This window comes from Echinops telfairi, unplaced genomic scaffold (genome assembly GCF_000313985.2).
Source record: "Echinops telfairi isolate 266 unplaced genomic scaffold, ASM31398v2 ScPeMD7_7467;HRSCAF=8505_1, whole genome shotgun sequence".
NCBI classification, from domain to species: domain Eukaryota; kingdom Metazoa; phylum Chordata; class Mammalia; order Afrosoricida; family Tenrecidae; genus Echinops; species Echinops telfairi.
The window spans coordinates 41861435-41883956 of NW_022111368.1; the positions used below are offsets into that span (position 1 = coordinate 41861435).

The 22522-nt window shown below is 47.5% G+C and overlaps 1 protein-coding gene across 2 annotated transcripts in view; it reads left to right on the forward strand.

Moving 5' to 3' along the window:
* The first annotated feature begins 1486 nt into the window (after positions 1-1486).
* USP39 (ubiquitin specific peptidase 39) overlaps positions 1487-22522 on the forward strand; it is a 28926-nt gene continuing 7890 nt past the window's right edge. Inside the window, exons 1-9 of one of the 2 annotated variants that reach the window (XM_004707956.3) lie at positions 1487-1763; positions 5435-5504; positions 7258-7352; positions 8715-8851; positions 10154-10306; positions 13131-13356; positions 20429-20506; positions 21653-21720; positions 22233-22421. In XM_004707956.3, coding sequence (XP_004708013.1) covers positions 1502-1763; positions 5435-5504; positions 7258-7352; positions 8715-8851; positions 10154-10306; positions 13131-13356; positions 20429-20506; positions 21653-21720; positions 22233-22421 — 1278 coding nt within the window. In that variant the 5' untranslated portion in view covers positions 1487-1501. Of the gene's footprint in view, positions 1764-3336; positions 3426-5434; positions 5505-7257; positions 7353-8714; positions 8852-10153; positions 10307-13130; positions 13357-20428; positions 20507-21652; positions 21721-22232; positions 22422-22522 lie in introns of those variants that run through there. The other variant, XM_045283887.1, reaches the window with a different exon arrangement.

A 22522-nucleotide genomic window follows, 5' to 3' on the forward strand; every position in this document is an offset into this window, starting at 1 on the left:
TCAGCCTTTTCCCACATAAAGATCATTAAGTCCAAGTACCGTTCCACCGTGACTAATGATCTTTTGGAACTGAGCTTGAGGCTGGCTGTCAGCAGCTACTGTCCGGACTATGCATCCCTGGTTCATTCCATTCAGTGCAAGTCATCAGAGTAAACTCAGGTAATGACAAAAAATGTACGTAGTTAATTGTGTTATGTTCTGCAATATGGACTCATGCAGTTATGGAAGGTACATGAAAATACTTTGTACATATAATTCTAAGGCATTTATGAATAAATGTAATAAATAAATAAAATAAATTTATGTTTTGCATTTTTGTAGTTGGTAGATCATTTTGACTTGATCATTTTATAAGTAGCTCACATGCTGAAAAAGTGTGAGCATCCCTGGGCTCAAACTTTGGAACTTGCAGTTAACAGCCCAGTGCTTAACCACTATGCCATTAGAGCTCCTATGTGATTGTTAAGCTCTTCTTAACAAAAAAAGAAAAAGGGATTAGGAATTCCTGATTAGAACAAGAGAGCAACTGTGTTATGTCCACACAATGGAATACTACAGAGCAAGCAAGAGGGATGAACTATTGATATACCAATAACATGGATGAATTCCAAAACAATCATGCTGAGTAAAAGAAACTGGGACAGAAAACAAAAGCAAAAACTCAAGAGTATTTTTATTTAAAACTCTCTCCAATTGATTCCAACGGAGCCTATGAGCACAAAGCCTCACCCTTCTCCCCAGGAGCTACTGGTGGTTTGGAACTGTTGACCTCTTGGGCAGCAGCCTAATGAGTAACTCACTACACTAACAGGACATCTGACAACTGTGGGAGGATTTCCAGAAGTCCTGGTAGTGGAGCTGGTGGTCTGCAACTGCAGACCTTGGGTCGAAGGCCAGTGGGAAACCAATTACACCTCCAGGGCTCCTTATACCTCAGTAGAGCGGTTTAAAAAAGGAACACACTAGTACAGGGGTGGGAAGGAGGTGTGAAAGTCACAGACCTTAAGCTCGAGTTTTATCAGCTTCTTGATAAATCCGCCCCCGAGCGATTACTTATTCCTTGTGGTATAACCAACCGGGATGAGAACCTCCAGGCTGCTGCATGGTGATGTCTCCTAGTTTTGTGCAGGCACCTCAGTCTCCGGTGCGTGGGAACCAGCCTCTTGGTTTTGGGACACAAAGTGTCTTGAAGAAACCTGCACCCGTCTGACAGCTTCTTTGATTCTGAAACGCGGCAGCTAATAAGAGGTTCCTGCCTCTCCCAACTGCAGATTTTGGGTAACACGGCGGTAGGCCCACAAAACTTTCTCAAGAGCGCACGCAACTTGAACGTCAATCTGCTGGGCGCGCAGCACCGCCCACTCGTCCCGCCGCGCGGTTTGACCCTCCGAGCGACCCGTAGCGCTCCTTGGGCGGGGCCACGGCTCCGCTCCTGATTGGCCGCGTGCGCCACGCTCTTGCGTGCTCCGTGCCTGCGCGGGACGGCTGCCCGGTAGTGGAGATGTCTAGCCGATCCAAGCGGGAGTCTCGAGGTTCCACCCGCGGGAAACGCGAGTCCGAGTCGCGGGGCAGCTCGAGCCGCGTCAAGCGGGAGCGGGAGCGGGAGCCCGAGGCGGCCAGTTCCCGGGCTAGCCCGGTGCGCGTGAAGCGGGAGGCGGAGCCGCTGCCCGCTCGCGAGGTGCCGGCGCCCGCCTTCTCGGCGGTGCGCGTGAAGCGGGAACGCGAGGCCGACGAGGACTCGGAGCCCGAGCGGGAGGTGCGAGGTGCGCGAGGCCGAGCTGGGCTGAGCTGGGCGCGGGGAGGGAGTCGGGGAATAGAGACGCTCAGGAGGATTCTCCTAGCGTTGGCCATGACAATTCCGGGCCACACCAGTCACCCCGGAGCTGACGGGGCCTCTCGGCGAGCTCACAGGGCAGAGTAGAGCCGTCTTCCACGGGGTTTTCTTTGGGGAGTAGCTTGCCAGGTTTTTCTTTTGAGTCACCTCTGGGTGGGTTCTAACGGCCAACGTTTAGGGAGTCGCGGAACTCCTAACGGTCTGCTCCATTCAGGAACCGCTGGTCTCAGGAACCGCAGTTGTGTAATTTTTGTTTAAGTTGGAATATTTCCTTTATTGTTGACTGCTAATATTTTAATATGAACAACAACCTCTCTATCGAATGGTTTAAGGTGGGCAGGCACCTGCTGCACTCTGTTGATTACAGGGGTTGCCTCCTTCACAGTTTTTACAGTAGACCAGAAATGTACGTTTGGCTTAGGTCAGCGTTGGGTTTTTAACAGGGTAGGCCTTGGAAACCACCAGGCGTTCTGAGAGAGAAAGATGAGGTTTCCGAGAGTTAGTCTGGAAACCCACGGGGGGCGGTTGCACCCTGTCCTATGGGGTCACTATGACTCGATGGCATTGAGTTCAGGGTTTTGTCTTGCTGAGAATTTGCATCACTATCCCAAGGTATACTAAGAGACTCGTCAAAGTGATTTCCAAATGTTTCTTATATGCACAGAAAAGATCTGATTAACATGCAGCTTATGATTTAGTGTATCTGGGGTGGAAATGAACTAGTTAAAAATGCTGGTTTTCCTTTAATACCCTGAATCAACCCCTTCAGAGGTGAGAGCCTGGGTGGACATCTGCATCTTTAGGCTGTAACATTCAGGAGAGGGGGTTCGAGTCCTACATCTGGGACTGAGTAACTGAGTTTTGGGTAGGTGGGTTTCACATTTTTGCCTGTAAAGTAGTGGAAGTGGTTGAATTCCCACTTTGCCTCCGTTTTGTGGACGCTGACCTCTAGCACTCTGTGAGAGGATGAGCTTTTGACACATGATTACCTAGCCTTGTTTCCTAACTGATGTTGTTTCCTAACTGATAGGCTCTCTGAAAAGGAGCCCTGGGGTGACATAGTGGTTACTCATTGGGCTGCTAACTGCAAGGTTAGCGGTTAGAAACCACCAGCTGCTCTGTGGGAGAAAGATGAGGCTTTCTGCTCTTGTAAAGAGTAAAATCTCAGAAACCCAGAGGCAGTTTCACCCTGCCCCATAGGGTCACTGTGAGTTGGAATCAACTCGATGGCCGTGAATTGAGCTGTTGAGTTGATGCTCTCTGGAAAAGGACATCCCATGTGGGAAGAGTAAAGGGTTATTGAAAAAGAGGAAGACCCTCAAGGAGATGGAGTGACACAGTGAATGCAACAATGGGCTCAAACATAACAATTGTTAAGATAGTGTAGGGCCAGGCAACGTTTCATTCTGTTGCACAAGAGGTCGCCATGAGTCGGAACCAAGTCACTGCATCTAACAAGAACATGCTCTCTTCCTACGTTGTTTCTGTGGAGTCCAGTACAGCTCCTAGGGACCCCATGTGTGCGAAGAGTATAGTTCCATTGGAGTGTACTGCAGCTGATCACTAGGCATGCATCCCGAGACACCGTTGGGTGAGTTCAAACCACTAGGCTACTTTCTGCCTAGTAGCTGAGTGCATAACCGTCTGTATCAACCTGGGAATCCTGTTGAATGTCCACCACTCATTCAATAGGTGCCTGCCACCTGGGCACAGTCCCTGGTCAGTGAACATGGCCAGTACTGACTTTTCACTGAAAGCTTGGTAATTCAAGTTTGTCAGAGGTGCCTCTGGAGGACCTGCATCTGAGAAGGCAGTGGAGTTGACTCGGGTGCAACTCGGACACGTGGGGTCACCAGGAGATGGTGGCAGTGTGGCAGTCCCTGGTCATCACTCGCTGACTAATCACAGCCCCCCCCCCCAACTTTGTGCTCCTGACTTTAATATCCGAAAGGGAAATTCCATTATCTTTTCATTCCATTTTCCCATGAACATGTGAAGCCCCCTCATACTGCTGTATGCTACGTTGTGGTATGAAATAGCAGATGCCTATCATTTACGTTCAGTTCTAGGGGAGGGGAGTCTCTTGCTCCTCAAGACTTTTTAAATTCTACCTTGTAGGGGAGGAGACGAGCCAGTCAGGGGTGATGTAGCAACTAAGAAAAATACAACTTTCCTCTAGTTCCTAAATGTTTCCTCCCCGCTCCCACTATCATGACACGAATTCTACCTTGCAAGTCTGGCTAGACCAGAGGATGTACACTGGTACAGATAGGAACTAGAAACACAGGGAATCCAGGGCGGATGATCCCTACAGGACCAGTGGTGTGAGTGGTGATACTGGGAGGGTAGAGGGAGAGTGGGTAGGAAAGAGGGAACTGATTACAAGGAACTATATGTGACCTCCTCCCTGGGGGACAAACAATCGAAAAGTGGGTGAAGGGAGACATCAGACAAGGTAAGATATGACAAAATAACATTTATAAGGTATCAAGGGCTCGGGAGGGAGGGGAAAATGAGGACCTAATGCTTAGGTGGCTTAAGTGGAGAGGAAATGTTTTGAGAATGATGGGGGCAACGAATGTACAAATGCGCTTTACACAATTGATGTATGTATGGATTGTGATAAGAGTTGTATGAGCCCCTAATAAAGTGATTAAAAATAAATAAATAAAATAAAAAGTAACTGCTTAAAAAAAAATTCTACCTTGTATTGGTTATTCCTTTATGGTTATACTCTAATATTAGCATTTAAATCTCTTGTTAAGAGTTCTGTTATGTTGTTGTTTCATGCACGGGGTCTTGTAATTATTTACTACTTTGTGGCATGTATGTATACTTAAGTTATCCAGTGTTTTATTTTGTTCGAGCTATCAGTGGAATCCTGCAGATGCAGCGTGTCCACAGGCCCTTTCCATTTTGCCCGTCATATACCAGGGCGTCATCCACACGAATGTTAGGGCTATCTAATCGCTCACTGGTGGTGATAAACCCAAACTGGTTCCAGTTTGGGCTTTTTCACACATTGCTGCTACAGATGTTTTAAAATACTGTCTCGTGACACATGCATGCAGAAGTTTCTCTTGAATGCAGAATTGGAAGAGAAATTGCTGAATGAAAGGGCCTGCATATTTGTAGCTTCGCTCCTGCTCGCTATTTTTCACAAGGTTGTCCCAGTGTATACCTCTATCAGCAGTTCTAGTGTACTCCTATGGCTCTACATATTCGCCAACTCTTGGATTTGTCCTCTCTGGCAGGGAGGAAGCGGTTGAGTTGAGCATCTTTTTGTCTATGTAAGCTGTCTTCTTATTTAAGAATCCCCTTTCATGACTTTGGCCCCTTTTTCTCCTGGGTTACTTGGCTTTCTTAGTGATTCACAGCATCTGTGTGTAATCAGTAAACTATTCCTTGGCCGGTTACCTTTGGTCCAACTGTAGTCTCTTAGTTTGTGCCATTTGTGGCTTTTCCACCAGTGTTGCGAGGCTGCCTGTGTAGGAGCTCATCTTGATTAGTGCATCTCATTTCTGTGTGTTCCCTTCTATTAGTACTTGACCCTGAGTACTGGGTTCCCTTTATCAAAATCTGTGGTACTTTTCCTTTCAGCCAAGAATGGCCGAGTGGATTCTGAGGACCGAAGGAGCCGCCACTGTCCATACCTGGATACCATTAACAGGTCAGTAGGGCGGGTGATGAGGGCAACAAAAAGAACAACAATCTATGTAGAAGGTACATGGGACAAGTTTTTTTATCCCTTCTAAAGCTGCCTGCCCTGAAAATTGTTCTGCTTTCTATTATACTCACTTGTCATTGAAGTGATCAGGTTTCACAGACCAGGTCACTATGTAAAATCAGCGTTAGGTAAACATGGAGGGCGACCACCCCCAATAACAAAATGGAAGATGAACACATTATGACATCACTGCCAAATGACAGATCCCTGAGAACCATGGCCTGAAGAAGTTGACAGGTAACCTTCACCATAGCAGTGTTGCTCAACCTTAACCACGAGCAGTGTTACTCTTGCCTTGCACCCCCGCCTTATTACGGCCGCATGTCAGTAATGCACACAAGAATCGAGACTTTCACTGTGACAAAGGTGAAGTGTCAGGTAATGAGATGGTAAGTGAGCAGTAGGGGCTTCCTTTACTTGAGGGGAGGCCGAGTGTATTTTGTAGAACAGAGCTAATGTTTCTGGGTGAGCCCATGTGTGAAGAGCTTGTAGTTCATCTTGAATGCGTGTTGGGATAATAGAGCTATGTGTCCCTAGAAATGGTAATAGCAAAATGGAACATTTGTTGCGTGCCCATATATGCCAGGTGCTATTCTGAGTGCTTGGGATTCAACAGGCGGAGACCCCACAGAGATAAACGTTTGTCCTAAAGCAGAAGTATTTACATATCTTTTCTTGGTCCTCTTTTTTTCCCCCGACCCAGACGGCTTAGAATGCTTTTCAGTCTACCCAGTAGAACGTTACACAAAGACAGATAGATGGTTCTAGGTAAGGCTGCTCATGTAGCTAGATATTGAGCATCTGGAAGATGGCTTGTGCGATTAAGGTACTGAATTTGACATTTGAATGCGTAAATAACCACGTGTGGTTCAAACTCCACTCACTGCCATGGAGTTGATGCTGACTCATAGCAATCCTCTAGGACAGGCCAGAACTGACCCCGTGAGTTTCTGAGACTGCCATTCTCTTTATGGGAATAGAAAGCCCCGTCTTTCTCCCGGTTGCGGCTGGTGATTTTGAATTTCTGACTATGGTTAGCAGCCCAACTCATAACCACTCCGCCACCAAGGCCTCCTTTTAGTGTGAATGGTGGCCCCTTTATAGCTAGGGCAGTGGGAAGGGACCAGTACTAACTAATGAGAGTTAGTGAGAAGAAATCCTCTTGCCACTGTGGACTCTGGAGATAATGGTCTTTGTCCCTCACCTGCCCACACTCATACTGTTACTTGCATTTAGAGCAGTAGATCTATTTGCGGGTATTCGCCTGAACTTCCCCAGGCTTTCCATTTACTCTGTGGACAACATTTTCCATTTTTTAAAGATACCTTTTTTCTTTTGAAGAGTAACAATTTTACTCAAAGTGATTTTGATGAAAGGTTATAGTCACTCTTTCTGTCCTCCTCTCAGTAGTCTTTTCATTTGGAATGCTATTGGGCCGCTCCCTTTAGTTCTCCCTTCAGAGAGAGTGACTGTGAAGGAAGGCTCATGAATAGTCGTGAGAAGCAGGTCACTGACTGGGTGTCTGCTGACACCTTGACCCTGCTGTGGACTATGGTGGGTGAGGAGGAGTTTATGCTCCCAGTTTATGAGCCTTCTTTGAAGAATGCTATTGACATTGTGGACGTAGTGTCAGTACTGCTTAGTTGTCCACTTGGACATCCACCTCTCTTCATTGTCTTTTCCATTGGTTCTTTAGGAGTGTGCTGGACTTCGACTTTGAGAAACTGTGTTCCATCTCCCTCTCCCATATTAATGCATATGCCTGCTTGGTGTGCGGCAAGTACTTTCAAGGTAAATAACATTACATATTGTTCACTTGCTAAGCATTCTGCACCAGGCACAGGTTTTCTGAGAGTCTTCTTTCTAGTTAAATTTTAAAGACAGGAAGCTACTTTCAGGAGTCTTGATCAGTAATCCTGATATTAGTCCCCAGTGACTGTTAGAAACCAGTAGACGGCTCTGGGCAGAACCTGCATAGATCTCAATGGGAGAACATTGAATCCGGGGTGGGGGTGGGGGGGTGGGGGAACTGATCACAAGGATCTACACAGAACCCCCTCCCAGGGGAGGGACAACAGAAAAGTGGGTGAAGGGAGATGTCGGTCAGTGTAAGACATGAAAAAATAATAATAATTGATAAATTATCAAGGGTTTGTGAGGGAGGGGAAAATTGAGGAGCTGATACGAAGGGCTTAAGTAGAAAGCAAAGGTTTTGAGTATGATGATGGCAACAAATGTACAAATGTGCTTGACACAATGGCTGTATGTATGGATTGTGATAAGAGTTGTATGAGCCCCCAATAAAAATATTCTTTTTAAATGGAATTAAAAGATGTTAGAATTTCCCCTTGAAAAGCAAACAAAAACAAAAAACTGAGTCCTGTGACAGGTGGTGTCAAGGAGCCCATAGATTCTGTGTTTTTTAATCTGCCCCCAAATTGGTTTCATTGCATTGAGACCAAGCAAGCTTTACGCATATAGTGTAGTGGAGGATATGAAAGAAATAGTAACTACTTGCTCACTCTTGTAAGAAGTCCAGGTGAACACCCAAAGCAGTTTGTCAACCCTGAGAGACCTTAAGATCATTGCACCCTGCGTGGCACCGAGGACTCTGAGGCAGTAAGCAGTGGAAAGAAGAAAAACTCATTGTTAGCACAAGTGTTGTCAAGTCCATGAAGGAGGTGGAGGTGGGACTTGCAGGGCATACAGGGTTTGAATGGCAAAGAGGGAGCTAGAAAGAGTGGCATCATGAACAAAGGTACTTGGGTGCAGGATTCTCCAAATTTTGGACAATTGGACATTCAGAACAAGGGATGATGGACTGTCCTCGGATAAAGGTGTGTATGCTTGTGAGCCTAAAAAAGTTCCTGGAAAAATTCCATTATCTTTTAACCAAGTTGTCAACTAATCTTTGGAAGCTCCACTGCCTATGGAATTAGTTTTCCCGGCTAATGGCTTATGCCTTCTAGGGAACAAAGTACCCGATAAGCTCTTGTTTTTCACGAAAGGTGGTGATGAGAGACTTCATTTCATGGATGGTGTAGACTTTACTGCTATTCGTGTGTTCTAGTGTTAAAAACAGAGGTAAGTCAGGCATGGTCTGTGTCTCTCTGGGCTCTGTCTGCTCTTATAGCCTCTCACCCTCCTCTGCAGGCCGGGGCTTGAAGTCACACGCCTACATTCATAGTGTCCAGTTCAGCCACCATGTCTTCCTCAATCTCCACACCCTCAAGTTCTACTGCCTCCCCGACAACTATGAGATCATCGATTCTTCCCTGGAGGACATCACGGTCTGTGTGCACGAGGGCTGGGTCGGGCTGCTCTTCTCTGGAACTTCCCAGGGAAGGCTTCATTCTCTGTGGGTAGAACCAGGGAAACCAAGTAAAGGGGGTCAGGGTTCAGAATTGAAGCCTGTAGTTTGCAACCACCTTGCAGAAATAGGGCGGCAGAAATTTGGCTGCTCTCCACATGGTGGGCCTAAATCTTTAAAAACAAACACACACCAAAATGGTAGTTTATTAATTAAAATTTGGAAGAGTTCTTGCCAGTGATTAAAGTATGTGCCTCTTAGCTATCTTATTAGCCCCTGGGGGGGTTCTTTATGGAAGCAGAAAGCCCCATCTTTCGCCCTCTGAACAGCTGTTGGTTTCAAACTGCTGACCCTGTGGATCTCAGCCCGGTGCATAACTGCTCCCCGCCCACCCCACATGGCTCCGTAGAGTCCCTTGTAGATGGGGTTGAAGGGTGTGTGGCATCCCATATCCTGGCCCGGAATTGGAGCGAGCCTGTTCTCTGAGCTTGCAGCAGGACAGCGGTTAGCAGGTCTGCGAGCCCAGCCTCGAGGTTGTGGCTCTGCTGTGTGACCTGAGCCAAGAGTTTTTTGCTCTTCGCGGTGGAGGCCATGTGAAGTCCTCTTGGGCTTTGGTTAATGTTGAGATTGTTAATGATTATTGTCCTTTTTTCAGTGAGTGAGTATATATTTATTTCTTTTAAAGGAAAGGTGTTCAGGGTTTTTGAAATACAACTTAAGCTGTGGAATGTTTCCAGGTCTGTTAATAATTGACGTTAAAATAGTGAGGAACTGTATTTACAGGAGAATTGAAAGAAAGTTTTTAAAGCAAACCACTGGTGAACTCTGCCCAGTTCAGAACCCTTTTAGATGACCCACATAGCTCCCTAGCTGGGAGGACTCTGATCCCAGTCACAGGATGTCCCCAAGAGCCTCAGTCCTGCTCTAGGGAAGGAGGCATGTTTGTGCCTTAGTGGGTAGGTGAGCTGTCTGTCAGCACACCCCAGGGTGGCCCTGCAGTTCCTGGCAGTCAGCTCTTGGTCAGGATGTTGAGCTCTGAGGGAAGATTGGGATTCAGTGATTTGGTTAAACACAGAAATCCCCTTAGCCTAGCAGTGTGGAGAAGACATGCCCCACATGACCTCTGTCTACACTGAGTGGTGGGGCTGTTTGGGGTGTGGTCAGAAGTTTGTGATCTATTTGTGTTTTGTCTCTCACAGAAGTAGCTGTTCCAGATGAATCTAGTCTGTTGAATGAATTGTGTTCACAGTACTCTAATAACAGAGTTTCCTTGTGCCTGCAGTATGTCTTGAAGCCCACTTTCACAAAGCAGCAGATTACAAACTTGGACAAGCAGGCTAAATTGTCCCGGGCATATGATGGCACCACTTACCTGCCAGGTATCGTGGGGCTGAATAACATAAAGGCCAACGACTATGCCAATGCTGTCCTTCAGGTAGGATTCCATTGGGAATGTTGAAGAGAGGGTGGCCCGGGGGCAGTAGGGGGGGGGGGGTGACCAGGAAACCACTGCCGTCTTGTAGAGAGCCGTGGAGTGGTCCCTAGGCATTGAGTCTTGCTGAGAACTCTGCCTGAGTCTTTGCTGTGCCACAAGCTACCTGTCCTCTCTCTAGCTGCTCAAGAGATTGCTACAGGGTTCATGGCTTTGGGGCTTCTTAGGGCGTGAGGGTTAGGAAAAGGCAGAAAGCCAGAGTTGTCTTTCATTTAATGAAAAGTACAAGGTTTTTAAAAATCATATAAATAATATGTGCATGTAGTTGGAAACTAAAAAATGTTGGTAAGCATAGGCATAAACGGGAGAATTGACAGGGCAGCAACTGTACAACGCTGCTGGACCTAAGTGGATTACGGACTGTTAACATCTGTAAGAGCTTCCAATAGATGATTAATTTTTTTAAAAAAGAAAAAATTGAAGCAATCCCAGGCTTTGGACAAAATTAATTGATTTTTAAAAATCGTAAACATAAGCCTAGGTTTCCTGGGGAAGCATGTTTAAAGTGAAAGCCGTGTCTTTTTCCTTCCCATAGCTCCGTCTCAGGATGGCTCACAGTGTCCAGATTCCCAACCATTTTAAAAACTAGATTCATACATTCAGGATGTTCTGTCACAGGGCAGTATCATGGTTTAGTTGGCTAGTCCCGAGATTGATAGACACAATTGAACTTGTCATTGCCTTTATTTCCCTACCTCCTGTGCTACAGTGAGTGTCCTCCAGGCAGTCTGATACTCTCTGTGGCACTGTTACGTTCTGGGTTTGCAAATGCCCACAGCTCTGTGTTGTTGGAACGTTTATGAAGTCGGATATGAATAGGACCCCTGGTGGCACACTGGTGACAGTTCTCTTCAGCTTTTTGGACTTCCAAAATGTCCTGTGCAGCCACAGGGTGCTTCAGCGTGTGACGTAAAGTGGGAGAGGCCTTAGAAGGGCCCTTGGTGGCACAGTGAGATTAAGCAGCCGCTTCCAGAAAGATTTATTGCCTCAAGCCCTCCCTGTCTTAGAGTTGCTGTGAGCTAGAATAGACTCGTTGGCAGTGGGTTTATAATATATATATGTACCTTACTATATATTTAAGTATACAATGTGAAATCAGTAAATACTCTGCAACATTAGAGAAAATTATTAATTTTTTAAAGAAAAAGTTATAACTCTTACAGATACATGAGTCTACTAGGATCATATTATGTCCCTTCTTCCACTAATTTATTTTAAAAATTTGCTTTTAGTAGAAATCTATGCAACAAAATACCAACTGTTCATTAATTTTTCCGTGTACCAGTCATTGGCAGTGGCTGCAGTCGTGTCCTCATCCTCCCCAGCTCTGCCCATGTTGTGTCACCAGTGCTAGCTTAGGCTCTGCCCCTGCTCTAGTCATCTGTAATGACCAGCGTGAAAAACGTGCTCCTCAGACCAGTCAGCTGAGTGAGACCCACGGGGCAGCATTTGCCCAGAGCATGAGAGAAGATAGGGAGGGACTAGGACTGGACCGATGGAATGGGTAACCAAGGTGGGTGGGGAGAAGGAAGGAGGAAACAAGTTCTCATCTGTGCTGTAAGGTTAGCATTGTCCATTTGTTTTTAAGTAAGGTGAATTTCCTACGGAACTATGAGACTAACCAAGTGTCTGAAGAGATGAATAAACCCTTTGGTGAGATTGCCAGTAAAATAGGCTGAGTGGGCCAGCTGTTCCCGCCTCTGGGTCTTCTCTCTCTAAGGCTGCTGCTGTGTTTTGCATTACTGCTGTTCTGTGGGGATGGGCTTTGAGGACCGGAAGGCCAGAGAGCAGCCTCGTCAGTCACACCATGTACATAACAGCATTAGGAACAACTTTCAGCCATACTTTTCTATAGAGAGTACCGTTTGGCAAGGCAACTGCTCGCTAAGGAGGAAGTCCTTGTTTCTTGGTCTGAGCTAAACTTGCTGTGGCTTCCCTGATCCCCTCTCTGGTCATAGCTCCCTGGGCCCTGCGTCGTCTTCACCAGAAACAGCAGGATTTATTATCCTTAGTAGAAACGTTTGTCTAAATGAAATACCTCACCAGAGAAGCCTGGGCTTGACGCACAGCGCTGGTGAGGACTTGTGCACCCTGAGGAAGGGATCTGTGGGGAGACTTTTCATCTAGGGTTGTTCCCGGGATTGTTTCGTACCCCAGGCTACTCGCATGTGTCCTTCCTCCAGCTGTTTGTCTTTTTCTGGACAAATGTGGTCAGATTTAATTAGGTTCTACTAAACCGACTACTTTCTGTCGTCCCCCAGTACAGTCTTTTTCATATTCAATTGTATCATTTTATGACCGCTTTATCAGCATTACATTTTAGGGAAGCACCACGTTTTTTGAAGGTGATTACAGAAGAGAGGGAGGTAAACTCTCCCCGACTAAAATAATGGTGACGAATGAGCATTGCGGTTTCTAGCCTTCAATTCCTTAATGAGTCAAGTTTAGTCAGGGGCATAATTAGAGTTAAAAAAGAAATTATTAAGTAAATTGGTCAGTGGATAGGAGCGTGAATACATCTATTAAATTCTTTTCTCGTGGCTACATTAACCAAGTGTCTGAAAAACTGAATTTTGTATGCGTATCAGTGGGCAAGGGAGTGCTGTCGGGAACGCTGGGTAGCATTCTCTGGGGTCCACTGACCTCTGACTCTTAAGGCCGCGCAGGCACACCACAGGATCTATTAAAGTAGCCTGGGTGGGAGAAGCCTGGCTCCAAGGGGTCCTCCAAAGAAGCGGTGGGCTCATGGTGAGTGCTTGACTTGTAGGCTCTGTCGAATGTCCCTCCTCTCCGGAACTACTTCCTGGAAGAAGACAATTACAAGAACATCAGGCGTCCTCCTGGGGATATCATGTTCTTGCTGGTGCAGCGTTTTGGAGAGCTGATGAGAAAGCTCTGGAACCCTCGGAATTTTAAGGCGCATGTCTCTCCCCATGAAATGCTTCAGGCTGTTGTCCTTTGCAGTAAGAAGACGTTCCAGATCACCAAGCAAGGTAAGGACAAGTTACTCACGTGTCTCTGATTTTAGGCGGTCAAGACTCGTTTGACGAACAAACTTATTTTTCCCTTCCAAAGGAGCCCCTGTCTAGTGGGAAGACGGTTGTGCAGAAAGGGGCTGCAGTGTGCTCAGTGCTGGTAGAGGAAGCAGGCTACGCTGTGGGAGCACGAGGCCAGGACCTTCAATCCAACATGTGGGGATGGGTTGGGGGCGGAGGGGCGGAAAGGGACCCCTGAGTTTTCCCTAGAGGCAGAGGTAGGTTGGTGGGGAGGAGGGCCATTCGAGATAGGGAGGGCACTGGGCAGAAGCATGGAGGTGCAGGAGAGCCGGCTCCGACGGGAAGCACTGCAAATAGCAGGGCCCCTGGGCTCCAGGGGGCGGTGTGAAGGGCTGGGCCGGAATTGGGGAGGAGGGAGGTTTCTGTAAGGAATTTGGGTTACAGCCTGACAGCAGTGGTGCAGCAGTGGAGACTGGTGTGGCATCATGGCATCTTTTAAAAAATTAATTTAATTTATTTATTTTAATCATTTTTTAGGGGCTAATACAACCTTATCATAATCCATACATAAATCAATTGTGTAAAGCACATTTGTACATTCATTGCCCTCATCATTCTCAAAACATTTGCTCTCCACTTAAGCCCCTGGCATCAGCTCATTTTTCCCCCTCCCTCCCCGAAAATTAATTTTATTGATATAAAATTCACATATCATACATTTCAGTTGTGTAGTCATCACCACAGTCAATTTTAGTACATTTTCTCCTTTCTTGTACTCGTTATTAGCTCTCTATTTCTCCCCAGCTTCCTGTGCCAACCATTAATCCAGTTACCATCTCTCTAGATTTACCTGTCCTGGATTTCACATGCAAATTAAAAAGAAACTAAATGAGCGATGATACAATAACAAAAAGCCTCAGTCAAAGGAAAGCAGTTAATGAAAGGGAGACCAGATGATAAGGTGCTACATTTTAACCTAACTTAAAAACAAAAAACCCAAACTCACTGTCATTGTGTAGATACTAACTCACAGCTACTCAGTAGGACAGGGTAGCAATGCCCCCTGTGGGTTTCTGAGACTATAACTCTACAGGAGTAGAAAGCCTTGTTTTTCTCCATGGAGTGGCTGGATTTCAAACTGCTGACCTTTAAGTTAGCAGCCCCCCCCCCCAATCTTACACCTCTTGTAGCAATCCATACATCAGTTGTATCAAGCATACTTGTACATATGTTGCCACCATCATGTTCTAAACACTTTCTGTCTACTTGAGCCCTTGGTAGCAGCTCCTCTTCTTCCCCCTCCCTCCCACCCTAGTGAACAGTGGATACTTTATAAATTCTTTTTATTTTCATACTTTATACCATCTTCTGTCTCCCTTTTCTGTTATTTGTCCCTGGGGTGGGGTATGTGGGGCAGGTTGTACACGGATCATTGCAATTGGTTCCCCCTTTCTCCCCCTTCTCCCTCCCTCCCAACCTTCCCTCTACTCTACTCCCATTACTGTTCCTGAGGGGTTTATCTGCTCTGGATTGTGTGTTGAGAGCTCTTCTGTGTACCAGTGTACATACTCTGGTCTAGCAGGATTTGGAAAGTAGAACTGGGTGGAACATTAAAGAACTAGAGGACAAACAACCATTTTGATGTGAACCAGTGGGGTTGGAATGGAGACCCAAAGCCCATCTGTAGACAATTGGACATCTCCTCACAGAGGGGTCACAAGGAAGGTATGAGCCAGCTATGGTGCAGTATAGCACCACATTCCTCTAGTTCAGTGGTTCTCAACCTTCCTAATGCCAAGACCCATTAATACAGTTCCTCATGTTGTGGTGACCCCCACCCCCACCACCATAAAATTATTTTTGTTGCTACTTCATAATTATAATTTTGCTACTGTTAAGAATTGGGCAACCCCTGGGAAAGGGTTGCAACCAACAGGTTGAGAACCGCTGCTCTAGTTCTTTAATGCTTCCTTTCCCCCACTATCATGACCCCAGTTTTATCTTACAAATTTGGCTATGCCAGAGCATGTACACTGGTACAGATAGAGCTCTCTACACAAAGTATCCAGGACAGATAAACTCCTCAGGAACAACAATGACAGTAGGGTAGGGGAAAGTGCACGAGATAGGTTGAACAATGATTCATACAAACCCCCCACCCCAGGGTGACAAACAACAGAAACGTGGGTGAAGGGAGACAGAAGATGGTGTAAAGTATGAAAATAAAAATAATTCATAAATTATCCACTGTTCACTAGGGTGGGAGGGAGGGGGAAGAAGAGGAGCTGATACCAAGGGCTCAAGTAGAAAGAAAATGTTATTGGAAATGATGATGGCAGCATGTACAAATGTGCTTGATACAATTGATGTATGGATTGTTAGAAGAACTGTCAGAGCCTCCAATAAGATGATTTATTAAAAGAATAAGAATTAAAAAAAAAAAAGAAAGACGGAGAGGAAGTTGTGTGTTTTGTCAGTGCTGTCCTGCACCCTGGCTGCCTTGTCCCTTCCTTGTGACCCTTGTGGGTACAGATGGAGCAGCCTGACTCATAACCGCTGTCCACCATCTGCAGTGACCCGGTCTCAGAGAAGTCTTTCCCAGTCCTGACCTATGGGGATTTAATGGTCTCTGGTCATTGGGGCTTAATCCATGTGGTGACCTTGCAAATGGATTTTGGGGCTTCACTGCCACCCACAGTCTTCTGCAAACTGGGTCTTTCGAGTGTAAAATGTAGTACTGTTCTTTCCTCCAGATTTGGGTATTATTATTTACAATCTTTGGGTCACAACAGCTGGCCTCTTGCTTCTGTGTGGACTTAGCTGATGCCTCACTTAAATGGCTGTTTTAAGATAGCTTTTGAAACCCCAGAAGGCATTATTTCTGATAGCTGGGCACCATCTGATCTCTTCACCACACGTTAATTACTATAGCACCAAGTCTTCCATGATCTCTTCATGAGGGTGAGTCTGGAAGAGGAACAGTGATAGCAGGTTTCTTTTTTCATAGCATATCCTGCCTGAGGGGTGAGTTAGAGGGGATGCTCAATAATGACTCCTCAGCTTTTAAGGTTCTCAGGTATCTAACTCAGGCCCTTGAGTTGTGACCCTAGCGGACACAGTAGCACTGTTCCATCGCAGCTGCTGAGCCTGTGAATGTTTTACGGAAGCAGACTGTCCTCTTTGTCTCGCAGAAGACCTGCTAGGTTTGAGCCACCAACCTTGTAGTGAGGAGCTCCTTCAGATACTTAAAGCAAGAATAGGTAGGAATCCAAGTAGGTAAGGTAAGTAGATATTAGGAGACACTTGGGATAGATAAGCTCAAGATTATGTATTCTAGGTCAGGTTTTTTTTCCTCCATAAATCCCATTTATTCCCAAATGAACAGAAACTATTAAATTATATGAACACTACTGATGGTGCTTGCAGTTTCCAAGGTGACCAGTACGATCCTAACTTGAGCCCCGCCCTCCCTCTTGTGTATGCTGTGCCCTGGAGACGGTTGGAATGCCTAACAGCAGAATGGAGATCCCGTCCAAGCAGGCATCTGTCTCACAGCCGTTCACAATGTTTGCAGCCACTGTCTCAGTCCAGCTGGTGGAGGCTCTTGCTCTTTTTCACGGACCCTGTACTTCACCAGACGCGAAGTTCTTCCCCAGGAACAGGTCCCTTCTGATACCAGGTCCAAAATACGTGAGCTGCAGCGTGACCATCCTCACTTCTTAGAGACCTTCTGGCTGTATAGCTTCTGAGACCGATCTGTTCCTTTTCCCTGGCAGCCATGTTGTGCTGAGTCTGCTACACCAGCCCCACCGTTCAAAGGCATCCGTGTTCCTGTGCCTCCCCCTTTCATGGGCTGGCTTTCACACGCACGTGCAATGGCTTGAGGCAGCTGCACCTTAGTCTTCAAAGTGACATCTTTGCCTTTGAGCACCTTAACAATGCTGTGCAGCAGATCTGCCCATTTGCCGAGTAAATGACATCCTTGATAACTTCGGAAACTTTTCTTCATAGAACCACCTAATTCCCATCAGTTAGCATGGCTAGAGTATCTTCTGTTTTTAGAAATATTTGCTGCTTTATCAATTCTCTCCTGGACACAGATTTTTGTACTCAGGCTGTGCTGCATCAGGTGTGAAGGTTTTGTTTGAGAATGAGTGTTTTTAGGCGTGGACTGATCAGCGTTGACATTTGCAGAGCTCAACAGATGATCTTGGACTTGAGGTGGGCATTGGACTGTATCTTCTTTGAGAGCATGACTGCTGGCAGAATTGCAGAAAAATCAGGGTCATCCACTCCCCAATCAATCTGCCAAGTTTCTCTGCCCACAGTGATGTACCCAGCAGTTCCTTTGTCACAATGTAGTTTTCCCCACATCTCTGAGACCTAGTGGGGTATTCTTTGCCTAGTGCTTCGTCACATAGAGAGGGTCTTGCTGTGGTAGGATAAGGCATTGTGTGAGGGGAATTAGAAGAGAGTCACGTAGAAGGGTCTTGCTGTGGTAGGATAAGGCATTGTGTGAGGGGAATTAGAAGAGTCATCGTGGCATTACGAGGCCTTTGGTGTCGAACAGGATCCTTTGGGAGGGAAGTGCGCAATTATAAAAAATAAAATAGCTGAGCACAGGACAGGGGACTCAAGAGCCTAGAGTTTATTCAACAATCAGGTTTTATAGTAATGAAGCCTGCAAGCCTCTTGTTAATACAAACACATAAAGTGGGCAGGGTGTTAATCTTGAATATCCCAAGTCCTCCAGGGAAGTATCTCAAAGGAAATACCAGGCATACAAGAGACAAAAGGTGCTAATCGCTTCTTAAGCATAAGGAACAAAGGAAGCGGGTATTTTTAGAGCTAGGCATCTGCAGGAGACAGTTGTACATTAGCCTTTGTTGGGGGAGAGGTGCTGTGGAACCTGGAATATGTGTACCGGGGCTTTTCTCATCTGGGGCTGTGGAGGCGTGCCTCATTAGAGCTGGCGTGCCAAGCCCTGTGTCATGAGGGGAGAAGACCACGTACACTTTCTTCTAGGTCCCATGCTTCCCACACTTTGGGTTTAGGGAAATAAAATTATTATCCCACGGTCTATGAGATCTTAACTGAGTGGGCAAAGAGGACGTCGGATTGAGGTAGGTGTTCAGTGAGTGAGGAAGTATCTGGGTCCTGGGCTTCTAGACAGATGCCCTCCACAGATCAGGGTGTCGTGCACATGCTGTTTCCTGGTGACTCCGGGGTTAGCATTAGTTGCCTTTTCGGCCCTGGTGCTGGGTAACAACTCCTTCCTGCCTCCGCCACTGAAGAATCCTTGTGAGCCAGAGCAGGAAGGAAGGAAGCCGGAGCTTACTTAGCAAAGAGGTCATTTTCATTTGTGGTGTCACCTCTGGGTTTGAGGTACAGGTCTGGCTGGGACTGAGTTGATTTTTTAGGTCCTTCCATGGATCAGCGCTGGGCCACCTGCAGAAGAGTCTCCATCAGGATCGGAGGAAGACTCATTGACATGCAGTGTGCACGTGACTTACCTTGCTTGTGGAGTGTGAAGAGGGCTTGAAGCACTTGCTGATGAAGATCACAGACAACCACCTTCAATATGGATTCCACCTCAACATGAAGAAAACGAAAGTCCACATAGCTGACCCTGTAAGAACTGTCGATGAGTGGAGAAAGTTTACAGTTGTCAAGGGTTTCATTGTTTCAAATATGTTAGGTTTGTGGGATAGTTTACCTCACTTCTTGCTTCACAACGCTGAAAGAATTCATGTGGCAGAAGCACTTTTGTAAACTTCTATGAGGGAAAGGGAAGTTTTGGGTACTATAATCTCCAAAAGTACACACTCTTTCTGGGAAAGCATGCAGGGCCAAGTGGCAGGGGCTGTGGGAAAGTTCAAGACTGAAAACGAGAGCGTGGGAAAACACGTGGAAGGAATGCAAAACAGGAGTTGGAGAGACTGCGTGTGGAGCCAAGAGCAGGGAAACCTAAGCGTGAGCGGGCTGCGAGTGGGCATACAGAGGTGTGCAGGCGCACGTGCGAGGGAGGAATCTCACCCTCCGCTTGCAACACGCAACATGGGAAGAGTGAAAAAAGGGGGTGGGGGTGGGGGGCTTGGCCTGCCTGTGGCTGGCTTTTGTATCTACTGGTTAGGGAGGCATAGTTGAGGGTATTGGCTGAGTTTTAGCACACCTGTGTGATGCCATGTGTCTAGGTTGTGGCCAGGCTTAGCTTCACCTGCGCCTAGGTGGCCCTAGTCTGCACACTCTCAGTTTGGATTCTTCCATAGGTGTCTAATGGGTGCCTGATTTCCCTGATCCCCTGCATTGTGGCCTTTGGCAGGCATTTGGGGGGACACCCTCCCCTCTGTCCTTATTTTGGCTACCTAGCAGAGCCTCAGTCCTTGCCCACGGAAGGAGCAGTCAGATCAAATGATGAACTACATTGGGCAGAGCTGCTGCCAAAGTCCTCTTTAAAAGGTTAAAGGCAAAGGGAACAGGTTGCGGACAAAGGCATGCCTGACCCAAGCCAGGGTTACTTTCATTCTCCATGCACGTGAGAGCGGACAGGATGAGCACTGAACTCGAACCGATGCCTTTGAACGATGGCGTTGGCAAAGTCCATCGGAAGCACCGGAGACTGCCGGAGGCGTGAACAAATCTGTCCTGGAAGAAAGACATCCAGAGTGAAGCCGGTGAGACCGCGTCTCGTGCCTGAGGAGAGATCCCTCTGGGAAGGACATCACGCTTGGTAAAGGAGAGGGTCATGGAAAGTCCTCGGAAAGATGGGCTGGCTCCGTGGCTGCAAATAGACTCAAACCTGGCAGCCTCAGGATGGGATGGACCGGCAGTGTTTGGTTCTGTTGTACATAGGGTGGATTTTGAGTCAGAGCCGACTTGACGGCACCTCACAGCAACACATAGATCTGAAAGCCCGATGAGCAAGGAGTGGAAGGCCCTGAGCCGGGTGGAGGCGACTGCCCCAGGGGCAGAGTGATGTGGCCAGAAAGGAAGGAGGACAACTGGGGCAAGGTTTGGGTAGGTCGTGCCTCCCAGCTCTGACATGTCTCACCCCTCCCTTTTTCCCCAGGGGATGGAGTCGACTTTCTGTCCTGGTTTCTGAATGCCCTGCACTCAGCCCTGGGGGGCACAAAGAAGAAGAAGAAGAGTAAGTTCCGTTCCCGGGAAGAGAACCACTTTTTGTGTGCTTCCTTTAGAAAGCACGGCGGCTCCCCATCGTTTGTACTCACCGTTCTCTTTGTGTCTGCCTGTGTGCTGTGTGTCCTGGTGGGCTGTTGGGGTGAAGGGCAGTCCTATCTGTTAAACACATGCCCAAAATGTTGCTCCTGAATTGGCCTCTCTCTACATTTTTGTTGAAATGTGGTCATGGTTTGTACTAAGTGGAAAGGGGCACATCTATGCCCTGGAAATCCTGAGCCGGTCTTAAGCAGGGGGACTGAACAGTGAGTTCTAGACTCCCAGTCTCCTGCCCTCATGATAATTCGTGTGAGGAGGACTCTGTTGGTTGTTTGCCTGGCCTTTAAGTTGAAGGCCAAACCCGGTGAAAACTTGGTTCCTCACCCTGAACCTAGACTGGGGGCAGCGCTGCTGGCCTCCCTGGCAGGTGCCCAGACGTTGAGTCTCTCAGCCCTTCAGCTATTGTGTTGATGTGGAGGTAGTGAAATGTTTTCCTTGAGTGCCACTTAGCACTACTAGCTAGTGACTACAGAGCGAGGTGGATCATCTGGGGCCCCGATTGGTTTTCTGACTTCCTAGTGACTGTTGCCCTCAGTGTCGCAGTGACGGCGTTGGTGGCTGTCTCTTGCTGTGTCCTTCCTCTGTGTGCTCCTGCCACCCCTGCCCAGTGTCTTCAGTCTGTGCTTGCCCTCAGTTCTGTGCCGGGTCCTGCCGTGCTCTCTGTCTCACTGCTTCGGGTCTGATCTGCCTGCCTGTCTGCCGCTTCCTTCTGTGTCCAGTGCAGCCTGGGCATTGTCTTCGTTCCCAGGCAGCGCGTGCTTCTGAGACCTGTTCTGCGGGGAGCCTTTTGTGACTCATGTTTCACCAGCACTTTAAACCAGCACTCATTTTTCATTCAGTGCTGCGGGTTTAAGGGAGGGGGGGGGTAGAGGTAGCGTTGAGATTTACACAGGTACAGTGATCAGGATGCCGAGGTGGCATGCAGGGGAACAGGTGCGTTTAGTGAGCTCTTTGGTTCTTGTGCTGGAAGAGGATGACTGACTTCCAAACCTTAGAAGTTGCACATGTATTTGGAAAAGCTTTTCACCCTTACAGAGTTTGATTTCTGTTTGTGCAGCAATCGTGACCGACGTATTCCAAGGGTCCATGAGGATCTTCACCAAAAAGCTCCCCCACCCTGATCTGGTGAGTGGCCGGGCCTTGCTCTGGGACTGGTTTGTTCTGGGACTGGTTTGTTCTGCCGGAGGCATTTAGGGGAGATAAGCAAAGCTTGGGGAACTGACATCCCTTGCCAAGTGAAAAGGTTCTACAAGAATCTCTGCCAAGGAGCAGGCCCCTCGGGCTCCTATACTGCTTGTGTTCTGGAGAAATTTGGAGGCTGGTTGGAGTTGGCCACTGGGTGGTGCTGGTGTGTTTTCAGAAGGCTCAGGTAACACTTTCTAGAAGTCGGGTGTGCCTCTGCGGGTCAGACCTCTGAAGATGGAAGGCACTGCCCCCTGTGTTGAACTGACGGTGCTGCTGCCACCGCAGCCGCAGGTGAAACTGCCCAGCCACGCGCTGTGGGGCTCTTCTCCCCAGCCACGTGGGCGGAAAATGAAGCGGCTGTGAATGCTGCAAGCCAGGCTTTCTTTGCGTCTGTATTGGCTCCCTGCTGCTCACCTCATCCTCATCCTCAGCCTCCATCTCCGACTCCCTAGCCTGCAGAGGAGAAGGAGCAATTGCTCCACAACGACGAGTACCAGGAGACGATGGTGGAGTCCACCTTCATGTACTTGACGCTGGACCTGCCCACCGCCCCACTCTACAAGGACGAGAAGGAGCAGCTCATCATCCCGCAGGTGCCGCTCTTCAACATCCTGGCCAAGTTCAATGGCATCACTGAGAAGGTAGCCCATTTGCCTCCTGCCCCTGCTTTTCTTTGTAGACTCGAGACCCACCACATGCGTGCCGTACGTTTCTTATAAATGCACAGTCGCTGTGGGGCCTC